This window comes from Lissotriton vulgaris, chromosome 1_1 (genome assembly GCF_964263255.1).
Source record: "Lissotriton vulgaris chromosome 1_1, aLisVul1.2, whole genome shotgun sequence".
In the NCBI taxonomy this organism is placed as follows: domain Eukaryota; kingdom Metazoa; phylum Chordata; class Amphibia; order Caudata; family Salamandridae; genus Lissotriton; species Lissotriton vulgaris.
In genome coordinates, this window is record NC_141685.1 from 419,765,336 (window position 1) to 419,785,965 (window position 20,630).

The window sequence follows — 20,630 nt, forward strand, 5'->3', positions numbered from 1 at the left end:
CATGTAAATATTTTGACTTCTTTCATCTTATGTTTATGATACAGCAGACAGCCCTACTAAGTAAGTAAAGTAGAGGAATGGAAATACTTGTCTAACTCTAGTACTGTTGTTGTAAAACCAATTTTAATTAGCACAAAGAATAAAATACAAGGAGTTTGACTTCCAATAAATGTTTCTTTTGTGGGCAATACTTAGCATCATGTGCAGAATAAGAAAGCATTCTGTGCAGAGGTGTAGTGTAGCACAAAGCTCATGCATTTTAAGAGTAGAGCATTGGATCTGTACTCAAGACTGGGACATTCCAGTACTTTCTCTGCACTGTGTCTTCACCAGCCTTGTATCATATGGGAACTTTTATAGGATATCATGAGGTGTGACAGATGCTCTCTTTGATGATGAATGCACTGAAATCTGCAACTGCTATCCTGCATGGCATCAACCAAAGAGCTTAATCTTGCCTCAGGGCAGATGTGTTTTTACAAGGTAGCATGTGGACATGAGGTACAGTTTGTGCACATACATACACTGATATGAATTAATATATGTGAAAAGGGAAACGTCCTTTACCCTGCAGGCAGAAACATGACCGGCCTTACCTCCGAAGTCACTACCCCGACTGCAACGTTACCACGTGTTCTTTTGCCACGTTTGCAGGTTCCGTCATACATCCTCCTTTTGGCCCTAATCTGAAATAAGCACATATACATGTTCAACCCATTACTGTGCATAGTATTTGAGCTTTGGAATGAGTTTAGAACATCACAGAAGACATAGCTGAGTAAGCTTTCCAGTTCATTTTATATGGAATCATAAATCATTCAGTAAGTTAGGGATTTGTGAAGTGCACTACTCACCCGTGAATGCTTGCAGTGTGAGGGTTTGTCTGATGCTGAGGGGGAGTTTGTTCAAGGTCTTGGCTGTGATGTACGAGAAGGCTCGTCCTCCCTTGCATAGGGATTTCGGCCAGGGCAATGTCGGAGGAGCAGAATTTTCTCTTTGGTCCATAGAAGGAGATTCTTTTCTTGAGGTATTAGGGTCCAGAGTTGTGAAGGGATTTGTAGGTGTGAAGAGCAGTTTGAAAGTCACTCTCTTTTTGACAGGGAACCAATGGCGATCTTGTAGGTGCTGGGTGATGTGGTCTTGTCGTGGGATGCCGAGGACAATTCTGGCTGCTGCATTCTAGATGGTCTGGAGTTTGAAGAGTAGAGATTTGTTGATTCCGGCATAAAGGGCGTTCCCGTAGTCCAATCTGCTGGTTATGAGTGCGTGGTGGCGGTCTTTCTGGGTTCTGGGTGGAACGATTTGAAGGTCTTGCGGACAATGTGGAGCGTATTGAAGCATGTGGAAGATACAGCGTTGACCTGACGGTTCATGGCGAGGGAGGAGTTAAGTATGATGCTGAGGTTGTGGGTATGGTCCGTGGGTGTTGGAGGGTAGACGAGGACTTCCATTATCTCTGAGTTGAGCTTCAGGCATCTGCTGCTCATCCAGTCTTTCATTACCTCCTGGAAATTGTGTTTTGTGATGTCGGGTTCCTTGGTGAGGGGGAGAATAAGCTGGGTGTCGTTGGCGTAGGATACTATTCTGACGATGGTAGTGAGGGGGGTGATGTAGATGTTGAAGAGCGTGGGGCCGAGTGAGGATCCTTGGGGTACTCCGCAGCTGATCTCTGTGGGTTTGTAGAGGAATGGCTGGAGTCTGATTTTTTTATTTCGGCCAGTGAGGAAGAAGCGGACCCAGTCTAGGGCAGTTCTCTGCATGCCGGCATCTTGGAGTCTGGTGGTTAGTGTGTGGTGAGAGACGGAATTGAAGGCTGCTGAGAGGTCTAGTAGGATGAGGGCAGCCATGTGGCCTTGGTCGAGGAGGGTGCAGAGGTTGTCCACAATAGCTAGGAGGGATGTCTCAGTGCTGTGGTTGCTGCCGATTACGGATTGGAAAGTGTTGAGGATTGAGTTGGCTTCTATGACGTTTGTGAGCTGGTTGTTGACGAGCTTCTCTATGAGTTTGGCTGCAAAGGGGAGGGGAGAGATGGGTCTGTAGTTCTTGAGGTACATCAGATCTGCAGCGGGCTTCTTGAGGAGGGGTTTGACTTCTGCGCATTTCCAGTCCTCGGGGAACATGACTGTTTCAAGTGTGCATTTGATGGTACATCGGAATTTGGTTCTATAGCGGAGGCGGCTCTATGGAAGATGTACTGAGGGCAAGTGTCAGTGGGGGCTCCTGAGTGTATGCTTGTCACGGTGTTAGTGGGTCTTCTGTTATGACAGGCGTCCAGGCAGTGATGGTTGGCTGGGTGGCGTTGCCGTTTGTAGGTGTAGTGTCGGTGCCTTGCTTAGTCAAAGTTGTCGTAGGGAGTCCAATCTTGTGATGGAAGTAGGAGCCGAGTTTGTTGCAGAGGTCCCGGAGGGAGGGGTGTAGGAGGTTTCGCTGGAGGGTTTGGTGAATTCTTGTGTGATGCTGAAAAGTTCCTTAGAGTTGCAGGAGTTTGAGAGAAATCTGTCCTTGATGAAGTTCCTCTTCGTGGTTCTGATGAGTTGGTGGTGTTCTGTAATGTTGGTCTTGTAGGCTGTGCGTGCTTCTAAGGTTTAGCTGTTCCTCCAAGTTTTCTCGAGTCGTCGGCACATGCACTTGGATTCTCGGAGGTCATTGGTGAACCAGGTGGCTTTTGTGGTGCGTTGTCGATCAGAGATCTGGAGGGGGCGACTGTGTTTGCACAGTCGGTGATCCATCTGTGGAGTTTATTGGCTGCAGAGTTGGCATCGGTCGTGAAGGAGTGAGGCTGAGGGAGGAGTTGTGGTGCCCTTCAGTGATATTGCTCCAGTTCCTGTGCAGGGGGTGTGGTGTATGTTTGTCTGCGTTTGGTTTCCAGAAGTAGAAGTGGGACGCAGTGGTGGTCGTCCAGAGGAGTTGCATGGTGTGGCTAAAATGAATGTTGTTTCCTCCTGTGAAGATGGGGTTGAGGGTGTGTTCTGCCTTGTGGGTGGGGGTGGTTATGAGCTGTTTCAGTCCAATTTCGGAGAGGTTGTCCAGGAGAACGTTGGAGATTTGGTCGCTGAGGTGGAAATTCAGGTTTCCAAGCAGTACGCCATCCGTGGATGTGAGGGCGTAGGGGCGTGATGAAGTCTGAGAAGGTTGTGGTGAATGTGGTGCGCAGTCCGGGAACACTGTAGGCGAGGATGCCACGTAGAGTCATTCTGGGGTTGATCTAGATCTGGAAATGGAAATGGAGGTGTTCCTTGGGGGACGAGGAGTCGTTCGTGCTGGCTATGGTAAGTCAGAGGGAGTTTTTGTGTATGATGGCGGGTCCACCTCCAGGGTGGTTGGGGCGGTCCTTCCTCTGTATCTTGCACCCATTGGGGATGGCAGTTGCAATGTCGAATGCGGAGCTGGTGTTGGTCCAGGTCTCTGTGAGGAAGGCAACATCGGGCAATAGGGTGTTGAGGACGTCTCAGATTTCTACTGCATGTCTGTGTAGGGAGCATACATTGGGAAGGATCGGGGTTGGAGCTCGGTGGCGTCCGGTGGTTGCAGGTAACCGTGGGGGTCCAGATGTGGGTGAAGGTGCATCGGCAGGAGAACTGGCCTTGGGTGGTGTTTGGTGCCGTCAGCTGGCATTTGTTGCTTCTTCCGGGATTGACTGTGTGGAGTGTTGCTGAGTCATATCGATTGGCACTGGTCCCAGACAGCAGCCGCAATTAAGTAGGGGTTGGGGGAGAGCAGCTGGGAGGCTGGAGAGGGAACACAAATGGGAGGGAGGGGCCATGGGGGCAGCAGCGGCGGGGCAAACAGAGAAAAGCACAAGAGAGGTATATAAAGAGACAGAAGGTACAATAAAGGCACAAAAATGGCACACAGAGAAAAGCACAAGAAAGGCACAAACAAGACACAGACAGGCAATGGAGGCACAGGCACAAAGAGAAAAAAGCTCAAGAAGGGCACAAACAAGGCACTGACAGACAACGGAGGCACTGACAGACAAAACCAGAAAGAAAACAGAAGGCTTGCACAGAGGACCAGCAAAAGAGCAAGGCTCTCCCACTGGACCACCAGGGATGAGGCGCAGGCAGAAGCCTGTGGGTGGAGGAGGGCCTTGAACACCTACCTGAAGGGGCACAACAACGTTGATGCACGAGGAGAAAGTAGTTTTCCTGACCAGGAGGTCAGAGGTCTTACTCCTTAATCATCACTTAGGTTGATGTTTATTGTTTTGATGCACAAGCCACAGTTATTTGTTTTATTCATTTTTTGTGATGTATGGTATTGATCTGTCTTGTCCTGTGGGGTATGTTTGTTCAATGAAAAAGGTTCAGAAACCCCCCTTCTCATGACACATCTGAAGTTCATAATATGCTGTTTAAAATAATACCGAATACATTTCAAATGAATACATGGGCCAAGAAAATAGCCTTACTGGACCTGGTTTGTTCAAAGATGAAGTTTGCATAATCACCGCCATTTTCTGTTTTGGAAACATTTTAAAGGTTCAATCTGGCTGTGTGTAAATGGGACCAACCACAAAGTTCATTACTTTTAGAAAGGCTGCATTTTCCTGTCCTCACCATTTGGTGCTTGCTGCATTTCCTGGGTCACATGATCCTACTATTAGGGGTTGTGTATTCCTCCCAGACAGTGAGACAATAGGACGTGAGTGTGGGCAGGATTTTACCATTCTGATACAATGGGTGAGGCGGAGCTGTTCCCTGCCCCACTTACACTTCAATAGGGGCTGCCTCCAGCACATAGAAATGAACCTAACACTAGTCATTTGAGACCATAGCCATTTTGGATCTTGGCAGGGAAAGGAAGGAACTTTCTACACCTAAATGTGGGGATAGTCTAAATGTTTTTCCCACTTCAAAGCCTGGCACCAGGTATACATATTGGATCACCAGGCCAATTTCTCAGTACACTTCTGGACCTGTGGAGGATATCATAAGGACCTCCTTCGACACCCAGAGGACTGCCCTGCTGCTTTAAGTCTGCCTTTTACCTCAGGGGACAGCCCTGCTGCTTGAGACCTGTCTTGCACCCCAGAGGTCTACCCTGCTGCTTGAGGCCTGCCTTGCTGCTTGAACCCAGGACTTACAGAGTGACTGCAAGAGCAGCTGTCTGGCCTCTTGTGTGAGCTGCAGGGACACACCAAGTTCCCGAGATCCAGAACCCTACACCTGGCCTCTGCTGGTGTGAGTTCTTACCCTCCAAGCTGTACCCCTCCAGTCCTGGACCTTTGGCGAGGGTGCTGCTCCTGACAAATTCTAAAAGTTGGGACTTTAACTTTTTTCACTAAGTGGTCTGAGAACCTACAGAAGATTGGTGCCTACCTGCTTGTTGATCTGCCTAAGGTGCCTCACCTGTCAGACTGACTCTGCGGTAGCTCCCGGTACATTTTTCTTCTTTGTAGCAATCTCCTGTTTAGCGGGAGCCATCAGCTAAGGTGATGCCTTGTGGAGACCTCGTCAGCTACAGACTGCAGCTTTGTCCCCCTGGAGATTTTCAATTTACAAAAAAATGACAAATCAGCAGGTAGAAGTCTTCACTGCAACTCCATCCAGTGGCTCTCTGATGGTGTTGCCTCCACCGCAGTCACCACCAGCTGCCTTGCCCCACTGAACTTTCTCAGGAACCTTTCTTTGAAGTTTCTTTTAAGTCCAAAGGTGAGCTGAAACTGGGCTTAATCTATCAGACCTACGCTCCATCTTGGTCAGCCTGATCGTTTCACTTTGCCCCGGTCTCACTTGACCAGATACCTGTGGTTGTCAATTTGATATTTTAGTCGCTATTTTACTCTACAGAAATCTCAAATTCGTAACTCTGGCTCTACTGATTGGTGTCATTTTATTTATTAAAGTTTAATCTATTTTTATAAATTGGTGTGGGATTTTTCTTGTGCTGTGTACTCACTTTTTTACTGTTTTGTGCTGCATAAATACTTAGACCTGTGTCTCTATGTTAAACCTGACTGTTTTTGTGCCAATCTACCAGTGGGTTAAGCACAGGTTAATTTAATGACTTTGGTGGTTCACCATGACAAGGACTGTGGTTGTTAAACCAATTGTTTTCTTTGTGCCCTGAATTCCTTTTAAAATAGAAGTTAAAATGTATTGTTTCATTTGCAAGGAGGGTCAGCCGAGCCGCCACAGATTCCCAGACCCCTTCTTCTTTGGATTGTCAGCTCGATCAATGGTCTCAATGGTCTACATGTTTTGCTTGCCAAGAGCAAAAGGTAAGAATTTACAACACTATGTTTTTTAAAAATGTATATACATCCATATTTTACATTTCTTCCAGTTCTTTCATCTACTCAGAATTATATAAAACAAGGTAGGTTAGGATGATAGAAACTAGTGGAGTCCTCCATATTCTACTGTGCCATTTTACAGAGATACACAATCTTCATATGACTTATATAAGTGAACCATTGTCAATATATTCAATTATTTCCTTCTGTTTCATTCACCTACAGATGTGTGAACTTTTAGACATTACATACTGAATACTGATTCGGTCACATATTAGGATTTATTTTCTCTTTTTTAATGTAAGTATGTCATATGCACATTTTGATTAATTGTGATGGTTACCCTCCCCTCCCACCTTGCCAGCTCTTCAACTCATGCAAATCCACAAAACCTACTGAGGTTCGATTATTGGCTGGCAAAACTAAAGTGTTACTTGCTCTATGCTCCCTCTGAGTTGTCTTTCACAAACAAATCCACCCCTTTGTGTGCCAGATGAAGAGGGCATCTTCATAGCCTGTTTCTAGCCCCATGAAATATGTGTTCAGTACACCTGTCTTTAGAAAACCATGTTCAAACCCCTACATACTGGCAAACTACAGGACTATATTCTGCTTAATTTTCAAAGCAAAATCATGAAAAGTGATATGATGAGACAACTTTAGAGCATGTAGAACTAACCCAACTCCTCCATGACCATCAATTCAGATTCTGACCTGTGAAGGACACCAAAGCTGACTTAGGGCCTGATTTAATTCTTGGTTGTAAGGATACTGCATTGCGATGGCAATGGAGTATCCTTACCGCCAAGAATGCAGTACGCCCGCCAAATTTAGATGTGGGCAGATACCTGGTTTAATCAGGACAAGAGACTACACCACTTTCGCCTTGATGAAAACCCTCCGACGGCTCTGTGGAGTAAGGGCAGTCAGAGGCAGATGTCTTATTCCACTCACCTAACTTAGAAGAGCGGAATTAGAGGTCAGCTTTCCCTGCCCGCTATCACCAGGAAAATCCTGGTGGTAAGTGGTGGTAAAAATAGCTAAATGCTCCCTTCGTCATGGGAGAGGACTCCCATGGTGAGAGAAGTTTTTTCTTTGTTACTTTCTTAAAGAAAAAACTGCTTGGGGTCTTCTTTTTGAAAATAAAGAAGAACATTATTTGGTGGAGTCCTCCATCATGTTGACAGACCCCTGCAACAAACGGCAAACGGTATTTACTGTTGTGACAGTGGTTCCTGGCATTGCTTTATGAAATGACTGCCAGCTTGGTAGTCACTTCATAATTTGGCAGGGGGAAGTGCAGTCAAGGTGACAGAGTAAAAAGACTGAAACTTTCACCAGAAATCTCCAGGCCTCTATTGTAATTGGATCAGTCTTTGCTCAGTGACCTTGGGCAGAGAGTGAACGGTAATTAAGTGACTCATCCACACTCCCTACTATCCCTGGCATTCCTTAACAAGCATTTGCAATGCAATAGGTCTCGTATTAGGAAAGTTAGAGCTATTGGTATTGTAAATGACACATTTTTTATTTAGGTTTTGTTTTTGAAGATTGGAAATTAATAGCTTTGTCATTTACAATGCCAATAGTTATAACTCTCGCAAATGTGACACCTATAGCATTTGTAATGCAATATGTGTTGTATTTACGTGACTTACATGTATTGATATTACAAATAATAATGTTTTTAATTTTCTTTTAATAATTAATACTTAAATAAAAGTTATTGTAATTTATAATGGCAATAGCTTAAACTTTTGTAAATAACATTTGTGAAGATTATGTTCAGTGTATTTTATTGTGACGAAAATCTAAGAACATATGTTAAATATTAACATCTTTTTGTTACATTTGTAATAAAGCTTGAAACATTGAGATAACATATTTGAACCAGTTGTTGTTGAATGGTTGCACAGATTGATGCTGTTGGGGAGGTCAGTGATGTTGTGGTGCCACTGAGTGATGCTGTGGTGGTGCTGAGTGATGCTGTATGCTATCCTATGTTTTGTTTTGCTATCCTATGTTTTATTTTGTTATGCTATGCTATGTTTTGCTATGCTATGTTTTGATATGCTATGCTATGTTATGCTATGCTATGTTTTGCTCTGCTTTGTTATGCTATGCTATGTTTTGTTGTGTTTTATTATGCTATGCTTTGTTTTGCTTTGCTATGCTTTGTTGTGTTGGTATGCTATGCTGTGTTTTGCTATGTTATTATGTTTTGTTATGTTTTGTTCGGCCATGCTGTTTTGTTTTGTTAAGCAATGCTGTTTTGTTGTGTTTTGTTATGCTATGTTTTGTTATGTTATGCTATGTTTTGTTATGTTATGCTATGTTTTGTTATGCTATGCTGTGTTTCATTATGCTATGCTATGTTTTGTTTTGCTATCCTATGCTTTGTTTTGTTATGCTATGCTATGTTTAGTTTTGCTATCCTATGCTTTGTTTTGTTATGCTATGTTTTGTTGTGTTTTGTTATGCTATGCTATGTTTTGTTGTGTTTTGCTAGGCTATGCTTTGTTATGCTATGCTATGTTTTGTTATGCTATGCTATGTTTTGCTCTGCTATGCTTTGTTTTTTTATGCTATGCTATGCTTTGTTGTGTTTTATTATGCTATGCTTTGCTTTGCTATGCTATGTTTTGTTATGCTATGCTATCTTTTGCTGTGTTTGGTATGCTATGCTGTGTTTTGCTATGCTATCCGTTTTGTTATGTTTTGTTAAGCCATGCTATATGTTTTGTTGTGTTTTGTTATGCTATGTGTTGTATTTTGTTATGCTATGTTTTGTTATGTTATGCTATGTTTTGTTATGCTATGTTTTGTTATGCTATGCTATGCTTTGCTGTGTTTTGTTATGCTTTGTTGTGTTTTGGTATGCTATGCTATGCTATGTTTTGTTATGTATGCTATGGTTTGTTGTGTTTTGCTATGTTTTGTTTTGCGATGCTATGCTTTGATAACACCTTAGCAGCTATGGAACGTCCAGCTCCAGTGCTGGACGTTTCATTGCGCAGGTGCAATTCGAACGTTCAACGGCCGACGGCAGCACTCCCGAGGTAGTGGTGCCGTCGGCCGCCGAACGTGCGCAGCACCTAAGGTGTTATACTATTCTATGTTTTGTTTTGCTATGCTTTGTTTTGTTATGCTATGGTATGTTTTGTTGTGTTTTGTTATGCTATGCTTTGTTATGCTATGTTATGTTTTCCTATCCTATGCTTTGTTTTGTTATGCTATGCTATGTTTTGTTATGCTATGCAGGTGAGGGTGAGTGAGAGTGAGGGTGGGTGGGTGAGGGTGAGGGTGGGTGAGTGAGGGTGGGTGAGTGAGGGTGGGTGAGGGTGAGTGAGGGTGGGTGGGTGAGGGTGGGTGGGTGAGGTTGGTTGGGTGGGTGAGTGAGGGTGAGTGTGTTAGAGCGAGGGTGAGGGTGAGAGGGTTGTGAGGTTGTGTATCCTATGCTTTTTTTGTTATGCCATGCTATTTTTTGTTATGCTATGCTGATGAGGGTGTATGAGGGTGAGTGAGTGAGGGTGAGTAAGGGTGTGTAAGGGGGTGTGATGGCGATGGTGTGATGGTGTGTGAGGGTGAGAGGGTTGGGAGGGTGAGGGGGTGTGAGGGTGATATTCTCCCAAACCCTGATGTGCTGACCTCCTGATTAACACTCGACAATGAGTGGCGGAAAAGTGAATCAACCAATATGTGCACCATGTGCAGGCAACAAAATTGTAAAAGTGCCAATATAAGAACGGTCAACAACAGTCCTAGTGCTACAATATGGCAGTCAACCATATCAAATCAGTCAACTCAACATGGCCTTGTATGTAATAATGTGACCAAAACCCAGTGTCACAATAAACAAAACTAGCACGACTTCATGAACCAGTCATCTCCCCCGCTCAGTACCAAAGCACACAAACTTGCACATACTTGTATTCACCCTTAAGCGTTTTTAATTCCAGAGTCAAGGGAGAAGCTGTGAATATGCACCCTGGCACTGCAATAGCCGCTTTTATTTGAAACAGTGAAAGTGGAAGGAAGCGCATGACTGACTTTTGAAAAGTGCTTTCTCAACAAGCGCGAGGTTGAAAATTGACATTTTCAGTGCGATGTCAGTTGAAATTTCACATTTTCAGTGCAATGTCACAAACTTTTCTATCTTAACATGAACTTTGAGTGACATTGCAAAAAAGAAAGACAAGCGCAAGGTTGACATTGGACATTTTCAGTGCGATGTCACTCAAAACAAGTAGACTGAAATATAACGATGGGAACTGGAAATGAGCAGATTCTAGTACTCTTAATGCCACCCTAGTATAATAATTGAGGCTTTGTTTGGTGAAGGCAGAGAACAGGACCAGTATAGTGAGCAGATGCAAATATAAAGTGGAGAGGGCAGGCTGGGAGGCAGAATCAAATGAGTTGTGATACCCTTACTGCCATTCAAGTGTCATTTTTTTTGCTTTGTTAGGGAGAATGGAAAGTAGATGCAGACATTAAAATCCAAAGATTATAGTTCGAATCCAATTGCAAGGATTTGGCTCTATTTTCTGCTAAAAACACAGCACTAAGTAAAAGGTCACATACAAGTATTACGTTATATAAATAAACAAAGGTGAGTAAGACGACAGGAGGAGGAGCAGAAGAGAAGCAACGATCGAGGCATGATGACAGGACGAGTAACTAGAGATGATTGCCTGCCACCTTGTAGTAATTGCCTCATGCATGTCCCGTGACTTACGTCCTGCCTGCAGCCTTTAAATAAACAATGCTAAGGAAGACGACATGGGATGGGGCAGGAGAGATGCAAGATCGGGGCAAGATGCAACTCGTAAATAAAAATTGAAAAATATTTTCTCTCCATTCGGCTGTGAGCACTGTTACTTATGGCACTTACATGAGAAGAAACCTCCACGTTCACAGTAGAGCGTGTGAGGAACTGGATTCAGCTTGCAGGACTTTGCATGCACGCAACATGACAACGTGACCGGGACATTATGAATACATTTTTAAGTCTAAATAACCACAAACAAGCCCATTGCCGCCTCCTCCCCCCCACCCCCCCAAAAAAAAAGAACAGCACGATCTGAGTGTGATAGTATAAAGAAACAGTCCTACCTGGTCCCAGTCCTGGCTCCTTGCCAAGTGTGCACAGTTTCCTGATGGCAGCACAGCATGGCGGGAACTGTGGTTTTCCTTTGCAAGTGAAAGCCGCGTTAGATGCCGCCGAAGGACAGGGTTGTAATCAGTGGCTAAGGCGCATAGTCCTTTGCTCTTACTTTAGTAGCCGTTAGTATTACCCGCTCTGCCAGAAGTGTTACCAGATAAGATTGGCTGCCATGTTTATTTGTTTAATTAATAAACGCCTAATGTACGTTCGTCCTGCCTGCAGATAGTTATGTAAATCACATAGATTACAAGGTCTCCGAGAATAGAAAAGGGTAAAGAGGTGACAACAGCGAAGTATATTATATCCCGCTCCGCCAAAAGTTTAACCAGAGATGAATGCTGCCATGTTCTTTAATAATTAATTGTCTCATGCACATCCCGTCCTGCCTGCAGCCTATTAAATAAATTAAGATTCCCTGCAAATGAAATGGTGAGTAGCTCATCAGGCAGCGCAGTACACTAGTTACGGTGCTCGGGCACTTAAAGCTGCGTGTGACGGCCGACTCAGTGTTGCTCGCTGGTGTGTTGTAGAAATAAAACAAGAATGGACAGGAAAGGAGACGCTAGAGAGGGTAAGGACTGCCTCTTGAAACAAGTAGAAGAAAATAAAGCGTCCGCTCTTTATTCTCCTGGGAGCTGGATCAGAAGAGTCGGAGAAATAGACGGCGCTTGAAAGGTGCTGAGCGCTGCGATCTGCCAGACTTATTTTTTGGAGCAAAAACGATAAAGAGTGCTAATGTGCTAATCAGCTCCATTTACATTCTGCCATATCACGCGTGGGAACTGTGGGAAGGTACCTGCAGGTTTAATTGGCGCGCAAACCGTTTGTATACTAGAAGCGCAACAATAAACCGGCACTAGGCGGTTTTGGGTCGTGAAACTAGGTTTACATCCTCTTCGGGCAAGCATCAGTTACCTAACCCTCTTCTCGGGGTAGACTCGGAGGGCGGATTGTCATTCTTATAGTGCTCGCAAAATTCAGTGTCTGCCCATGTTGTCTTTAATAATACATTTGACTTCACGTTTTTGCTACATGCTCAAAATCCGCAGAGCTCGGTTAATTAATTTCCCTGGCGTTGTTGGACAAATCTAGTATACTCGGCGAAAGGTCTGGATCCGGGTCCTGGAGAGAAGCACTTCCGGGTCGCCGCAGGCAGCGCGGCGGCCCCTTCAGGTCACTGCAAGCGCTTCACAATAGGAACAGAAATGATCCGGGGGAGGAGCTTCGCGGGCAACCAAGATGGCCGCGTAAGCTCGGAGCTCCGCGGACCTTCCGATCCTCCGCAACTATCCTGCCCGAAATCCTGATCCACGAGGGTGGATACTCGTTGTTGAGGGCCCACTGAGGCGAGCACCGTTTTCAGATCTCGAATCGGTGTCTCCTACGCTGAGCTACGTCGAGTGGGACTCCGTGCCAGCTCAGTGCCATTGTCTCTGCGGACTCCGCTGCTACGCACTGCCGATCTGCGGAGTGCCTGCCTGCCCTCACCAGCGGCGAAGTGTACTGGACAGCGGTGCTATTCGGACAGCGGAGCGAACCTGGGACGGTGTTCTAGTGTCCTCCCGGACGAATCTCCGACTCTCGGGGCTTGGACTTGCCTGGCACAGCCCTTTGTTCTCTTGGATCTAACATGGCGGGCAAAAGGGACCTCGACAAGCCGTCTAACAGAGGAGTGCGCGGTAAATCGCAACAGCAGCAGAATAGGATTGAGCGCTATACCCAACCGAAGACGCCGCCTGTTACTGGACCCTCTGCCAAGGGCAACCCGCACTCGGGCTCGCCGGACGACTCGGAGCCCACTTTGAGCGACATTATGGGAGCCATTACAAACTTCCGGGCGGACATGCAACAACAGCATGAAGTCCTCACGCACAAGGTGGATGGTATGGCCGTTGATCTGTCCCTCATTAGAGCCGACTTGGGCAAAACTAATGATCGGGTCAAGAATTTGGACATCAAGACGACCAGTCTGACGGGAGACGTCTCGGACTTACAAACTGAAGTCCGGAACCTGCAGAGGGCAGCGGAGCAATTCGCGAGGCGGCTGGATGACTTTGAAAGCCGGGCCAGGCGGCAGAACGTCCGCATTGTTGGTGTACCGGAGGGTTCGGAGGAGGCGGCGACGGACCTCCTCGTTGAAGACCTGATCAGGACTCATCTGGCCCCGCCTGGCCTCAGCAACTTTTTCTCGGTGGAGCGTGCCCACCGAGTACCGGGTGGCCCGCCGAAGTCGGGCGTGGCACCTAGACCCATCGTGGCCCGGCTGCTCAATTTCCGTGACAGGGATGCTGTCCTGCAGGCCTCCAGACGACATGGACCGCTTAAATTCCAAAATGCCGATGTCCATTTCTACCCAGATTTCACCAGGACGGTTCAGAGACAGCGCCAAAGCTATGCAGGGGTGAAGCGAAGACTACGGGACCTAGGCTTCAAGTACTCCATGATGTTCCCTGCTAAGCTCCGGATCGAGCACGAAGGTCGTGCCCTTTTCTTTGACTTCGCTGAGAACGTTAGTGACTGGCTGGACACTCTACCGCCGCGCCGAGAAGCACAGGAAGACCATGAAGGTGGCGCGGCTGGCGGCTCGGACCTATGAGACTTGGTTCTATAGTGGGTGATTCCTTGATTATCTTGCTTGCCTCAGTAGTCTATCGAATGTAGCTTTGAGATGCCGTACTATCTTTCCTGTTAGTACATGGAGGGTGGCGGGAGGTGTTCGCGGAGATTCCTCACTCCTCTGGGTGTCTTTTTGTAGAGTAGTTCTGGGGCGACAGGCACACTGCTGGTTGGGGGGGCTTTTTAGTCACATGCAGGGGTGCAGGGTGGGGGGTGCAACTACGCAAGTTTTATTGTTTGTTTGTTCTATCTCTTTTTCTTCCTTGAGGCAATGGACTGTGTGTTTTAATGTGCAATTGACGTTTGAGTTGGATGGAGTCGGGCGGGGCGGGTTGTTCGGGGATGGGGGGTAGGAAATTGGAAGTGAATGTCAATGGATTAGGTGACCGAGTTAAGAGAGGGGTGGTGATCCAGCTGATAAAGAGAAACATGCCTGATGTTGTACTGTTGCAAGAAACGCACTTAGTGGGGAACTCCTGTAGGGCCCTGAATCGTAAGGGTTACAAAATGGTTGCCCACTCTGGGTTCTCCTCGGGCTCCCGGGGGGCAGCATCCTTGTGCGTGCGTCCCTTCCTCATGAAATAGACGTCACACTACTTGATGATAGAGGACGCTACGCAGCTGTGGCGGGACGATGGGAGGGGCGTTCCTTGGCCCTGCTTTCGGTTTATGTTCCCCCTGGCCTCCAATCTAGCACCTTCCAGGACCTTGGTAGCGCCATCTTGTCCCTGCCTTCGGGCTTACTGATCCTGGGGGGAGATTTCAACTCAGTCTGCTCTGGCACTCTTGATCGCCAGCCACCGAGAGACCTCCTGGGTTCCCAAACGTGGCTGCCGACCTTCCTTGACTCTATGGGTCTGGTGGATTGTTGGCGGTTATTACATCCTGTGCTCCGCCAGTTTTCGTTCCTCTCCGGTGCTCATGGGAGTCTGTCCCGCTTAGATTATGTCCTCACCCTGGCGGCGCAGTCGCCTGCCATCTCTGAGGCACGTTTTTTGGCGAGGGGCGTCTCAGACCACTCGCCGTTGTGGATCTCCTTTGACTTCGGTGTCATTCTGTCCAGCCGCCCGGCTGCGGGGAATCCCTGGTATTTCCGCAACCATAACACGCGAGCACTCCTGGCCAAGGCCATCGGCCTATATTTTACCGAAAATACGGGATCCGTGGGCTCTGCGGTCACTCTGTGGGAAGCATTCAAGACGGTGTTGCGGGGTGAAGCCTTAGCTCTCATCGCAGCGGCTAAACGAGCTCGTGACGCTGATCTTCTGCAAGTGGAGGAGGAGGTCTTGGATCTCGAGTCCCGTTTGGGGCCTGAGCCCGACCCTTCTCTACTGCACGAACTCTCTCTGAAACAATCGGAGTATCACGATCTCGCCACGAACGCAGCCCTGGTCTTGGCGAAGGAGCAGCAGGGCCGCATTTATGATGTCGGGGATAAGGCTGGTAAACTGCTGGCCTGGTTGGACAGGCGGGAGACGGCGAGCCGGGTGGTCCCGGAGATCCTGGGCGAGGACGGAGTGGTGGTCACTGATCCGAGTGCCATCGCTGAGTCTTTCGCGGACTATTTTCGGGGTGTTTATACTTCCGGCTCGGACCGCTCCGTGGCCGACTCGTCTGAATTCCTTTCGGCGATAGACCTTCCTTGTCTCTCGGAGGAAGACAGTGCCGACATGGACCGAGACATCACTGCGGACGAGATTGCTCTGGCGATCCGTGCTCTGCGTGCGGGCAAGGCAACCGGACCCAATGGCATACCGGTTGAACTGTACAAGATCCGGCCGGATGTGATCTCCCCTTATTTGAGAGGTATGTTCCTCCGTGCCCGTGAAGAGGGTGCCCTTCCCTTGGACCAGCGACTGGCCACCATAGTAGTTATCCATAAAGAAGGCAAGCCACGGGATGTTTGCAGGTCCTATCGCCCCATTTCTCTCCTCAACGTTGAGCCCAAGATTCTGGCCAAACTGCTGGCCAATCGGTTGGTCGGGGTTATAAGCGACTTGGTGCACCCGGACCAGTCTGGTTTTATTCCCCGCCGCAATACTGCCCTCAACCTGAGACGCCTGCACGGGGTTATGGCCAGAGCTCACACCCTTACGGAACCAGCGGTACTGGCCTCCCTCGATGCCACGATGGCCTTTGATTCCCTGGAATGGAACTATCTATGGGCGGTGCTGACAAGACTTGGGTTCGGACCGGGTTTCCTGGGCTGGGTGCAACTTCTTTATGCTAGCCCTCTGGCTGCTGTCACGGTTAACGGCCGCATGTCTGCTCCTTTTGCGCTCCACCGCGGCACCAGACAGGGCTGCCCCTTATCTCCGCTCCTGTTTGCGCTGGCTCTGGAGCCTCTCGCGGCTCTGCTACGCTCGCACCCTGACTTGTATGGGATCTCCTGGTCCCCGGGCTTTGAGGACAGGGTCTCCCTGTACGCAGACGACATCCTGCTCTACCTCACCTCCCCTTGCAAGTCGCTTATTGTGGCGTGTGATGTGCTCCGGTTGTTTGGGCGCTACTCCGGCCTGATTATTAACTGGGCCAAATCCTCCCTTTACATCCTCAAGGGTGACACGCCGCGCCTCCCCAGAGGTTGCAACATACAACTGGCCGGGCAAGGCTTCAAGTACTTGGGGATTTACATCTCGAACAGCCCTAAGGCGAGGTATGACCACAACTTACTCCCCCCGCTCCACCGGTTGCGGAGGGATGTGGAGAGTTGGCGTAAGCTCCCTCTCTCTCTCCTGGGCCGGGCGGCATTATTTAAAATGATGTCCCTGCCCAGGTTCCTGTATGCCTTGCAGAATACTCAGGACCTTGTTCCGGCCCGCTACTTCAGGGAGGTTGAGAGCCTGCAGCGTGCCCTGCTTTGGGATGGTCGGCCTCGTGTCGCTGTCCAGAAGCTTACCATGCCATGGTACGACGGGGGCATTGCGTTACCAGACGTGCGGAGGTACTACTGGGCCTCTCAACTTACCGCTATCAACGATGGTTTTTACGGTCCTGTTGACAGCCCGGGCTATGCCATGGATCGATGGCTCTTGCAAGGTGGGAATTACTACCGCGCCCTCTATTCTAGATCCTTTGATCGGGGCCTCACGGGTCCGACCAAGGCGGCGGTCCACACGTGGCGAACGGTTAATAAGATACAGGGTTGGCAGGGCAGACTGACGAAATTCACCCCTCTATTCGATTCCGACATATTAGGCAAGCTCTGGCATACCAAGGGCTTCGACAAGTGGGACCTCATAGGGATTTCGAGGGTTGAAGACATGCTGGCCAGGGGGGAAGTTAAGACTTTCCCGCAGCTACAGGCGGAATACCAACTGAGTGGAACAGAGTTCTTCCGTTATGCCCAACTTAAGCACGCAATAGCCGCCGCCAGACCGGAGGAGGGTGACATTCCCGAGAGCTCTCCCTTGGAGGACAGAGTACTGGACGGGCATATGCCGGATAGTGCCATCTCTCTGTCCTACAAGAAGTTGATTAATGTCCAGGCCGACCTCCTCCAGCGCTTGCGGGAGCAGTGGGTGGCCGACGGTTTGGAACTGGACGACGAGGACTGGCAGAGTGCTGTGTCCTCCCCTAAGGAGGTCGCCATCTCCTCGCGTCTGCGGCTGGTCCAGTTCAAAATCCTCCACCGGGTGTACGTCACCGGCCCCCGGCTTGTGCGTATGGGCTTCTCGCCAGATGGCCTTTGTCGTCGTGGCTGCGGAGCCCTTGCTACTTTTATGCATATATTATGGGAATGCCCCGCTATTGCCCCTTATTGGGAGAGGGTACATCGAGTGATGAGGGAGGTAACTGGGGTGGAGTTGGGTGCAGAGGCGCGTAGGTGCCTCCTCAATGTCTGGGAGCCGAATGATTATAGCACGGCGCAGACCCGATGGGCTACACTGGGCAACATGGTCGCTAAGCGGGACATCGCGCAGAAATGGGGATCCAACGTGGCCCCCCTGGTGGTACAATGGAAGGCCAACATGGATTGGTGTATGTTGCGTGAAAAGACTGTCTACACTGCCAGGGGGCGGCCTCAGACATGGAATAAGGTGTGGGGTGCTTGGAACGCTTACAGAGGTGATTTATGTCTGCCACCTGAACCGATGCCCCGCGATGAACGCCTTTCACCGTAGACGTTGACAACGGCTATGCTACTCACGTTCTGATTCTCCTGTTCTTCTTTCTCCCCCCCCCCTTTTTTCTACATCCTACTTAAGTTCTTTCTGAATCTTCTCTAGGCCCTGACGCCTCCTACTGACTCTTAGTCATTTTTCCTTCCATTGCCTTTTCTGCGCCCTCGGGCGCTTCTGTTCACGTTTCTGTTTGTAAATAAAATAAAAAACAACCTGCATTGTCCTGATATGAATCGCTTGGCACTATGACCATTCTGATATTTTGCTGCCTTGCCTCCGGGATGTTAGGCTGAATAGCTGTGTGCTTTACTACAATAAAGGTTTTAAAAATTAAAAAAAAAAAAAAAAAAAAAAAATGAGCCATAAGACGAGTGAACACATTACAAAAGCAGACGTTAAGTTACATTAGGCAAAAGTGACAATTGTGAGCAAACAAAATACAAGAGGTAGCAAAGGGTACATTTCAGGAGAAATAGACTGGGACCTTGGCGAGAGGGAGGGTGTAACGCCCATCACTAGAAAAGGGGCGGGGCTTAAAAAAAGAGAGAAAAAAACGCCCCCGAATCGCGTTCAGACGGGCCTGAACTGAGTGACGCCCCTCTCCTCCAATGGCTGGCCAGCATTTACGAGGCCAACCAATGGAGAAGAGGGGCGGGTTCAAGCCCCATATTAGACAACAAAAGATCTCGGACTCCGCCCACTTCGTGGGACATTAGTCCAAGACCTAAAAATGGCCCCTCTCATGCTTTCTTTTCATAGTTTCCATATACCCTATGAAACTCCTCTATGAACTCTACCACATGAACCTCTAAATGTATGCAAATGATATAGAAATCCAACTCAACATGGAAAAGAGTCCACAGATTCCAACAATTATAACATCAATGGGTGGAATATGTGTTCCACAGGTCCACAGATTCTACCTTAACCTTTGCCGTAGGGACAATAGATTTGCCCTGAAACCAATTCACTGGTGCTCAGTAGTTTCTAAATTGAAGATCCTAGACACGGTCAACAAAACTTACTGGGGAAAAGGGCCCTGAATACCTGGAGGAACTGACAACTCCCAACCAGAGAATTTCTCTCTATGTCAGTCCACTTGAACAACCAATAATACTTGAAGAAGAAGAACCGACCACTGGTTAAGCACATGTCAAGACTCTGGAATGTTCTTAATGAAACCTGGGTGCTGAACCAAACGTTAGGATACTCACATTCAAAACTGATCTTTTTCAACTTGCCATCAACTGATCTCATTACAGAATAGTGATCACAAATGAGCGACATCTAAATCATGATCTACTTTACCTAATTGGACCTTAGCTTCCCTGGAGGTCATTGAATAGGACTTCCTTTTTCTGCCAGTGCCATGAAGCCACTGACACACACAACAATCAATGATCCTCCTAGTAAGAGAATAAATAAATACAATTCACACTTATCCTTCAATGTGTTTCTCAAGAGGCCTGTGCATGCAACTATAAATATTCATGTTACAAACAACGTCAATGTAAATATAGGGCGCTAAGCGGCTGCTGACTAACTGAAGGATCAAATGCCCACATGCATCAAAGTCAATTGCATTTGCAAACGGTGAGAATCGCAATTTTCGGCCTTTTGCGAATGCATCACCGCATCATGCATTTCGCAATTTTAGGAATCGCAACCATGTTGCGATTTCTAAAATTGCGATTGCATGTAAGAAATCGCAATTTCAGATTTCTTAAATGCAATGCATGATCATTTTTTAATTGCAAATTTGCAATTTGGAAGTGGTAAATTAGCATGAAGTTGAACTTCATGCTAATTTACGGAAAACTTTCAAATATGCACAAATTGCATTTTTGAAAGTTTTAATTTACACACACACATGCCCTTGGGGCATGTGTGTGAGTAAATTGCATTTAAAGTTACATTTCAGGGGTGCAGGGAGGGGTTCTCTGGACCCCCCCTGCACCCTTGAAATTGCATTCACATTTTGCGAATCGCAATTTGGAATTCGCAAAATGTGAATGCCTTCCCATTCATTCCTATGGGCCTTCTGGCCCATAGGAATCAATGGGAAGGGTTTCCCTTAATTGAGATTCGCAAATTGTGAATCGCAATTAAGGAAAAATACCGAATCGCAAAAATAAATGCGATAAATGCAGTGTTCATGCATTGCAGTTTTTGATTTCTAAATTGCGATTCCTTAATTTTCGCAATTTAGGAATCGCAAACGGGTGCAATGATGCATGTGGCCATAAGCCTCTATTAAAAGAAGGCATGTTATTGAATCAATTATATCTCAATAATTTGGTATCTCAATATTGTCCTGTTGTTCTTGCTGAGCTAGCTCAGGATATTATTCATGTTTTGTTATTTTAATGTATCAAACTCTGCAGTATGTAACTCGGCAATGAACATCCTATATGAAATACACTGTTGTGGGCAAATAAACAGAAAAAGATCATTTTTGAGTTGCCATCAGTTTGAACACATGATC

General features: G+C 47.3%; 1 protein-coding gene across 2 annotated transcripts in view; it reads left to right on the top strand.

The window, feature by feature from the left end:
• C8A (complement C8 alpha chain) overlaps positions 1 to 20,630 on the top strand; it is a 379,675-nt gene that overhangs the window by 19,231 nt on the left and 339,814 nt on the right. For both annotated transcript variants that reach the window (XM_086952763.1, XM_086952774.1), the window contains exon 2: positions 6,118 to 6,223. In XM_086952763.1, coding sequence (XP_086808889.1) covers positions 6,118 to 6,223 — 106 coding nt within the window. The remainder of the gene's footprint in view (positions 1 to 6,117; positions 6,224 to 20,630) is intronic.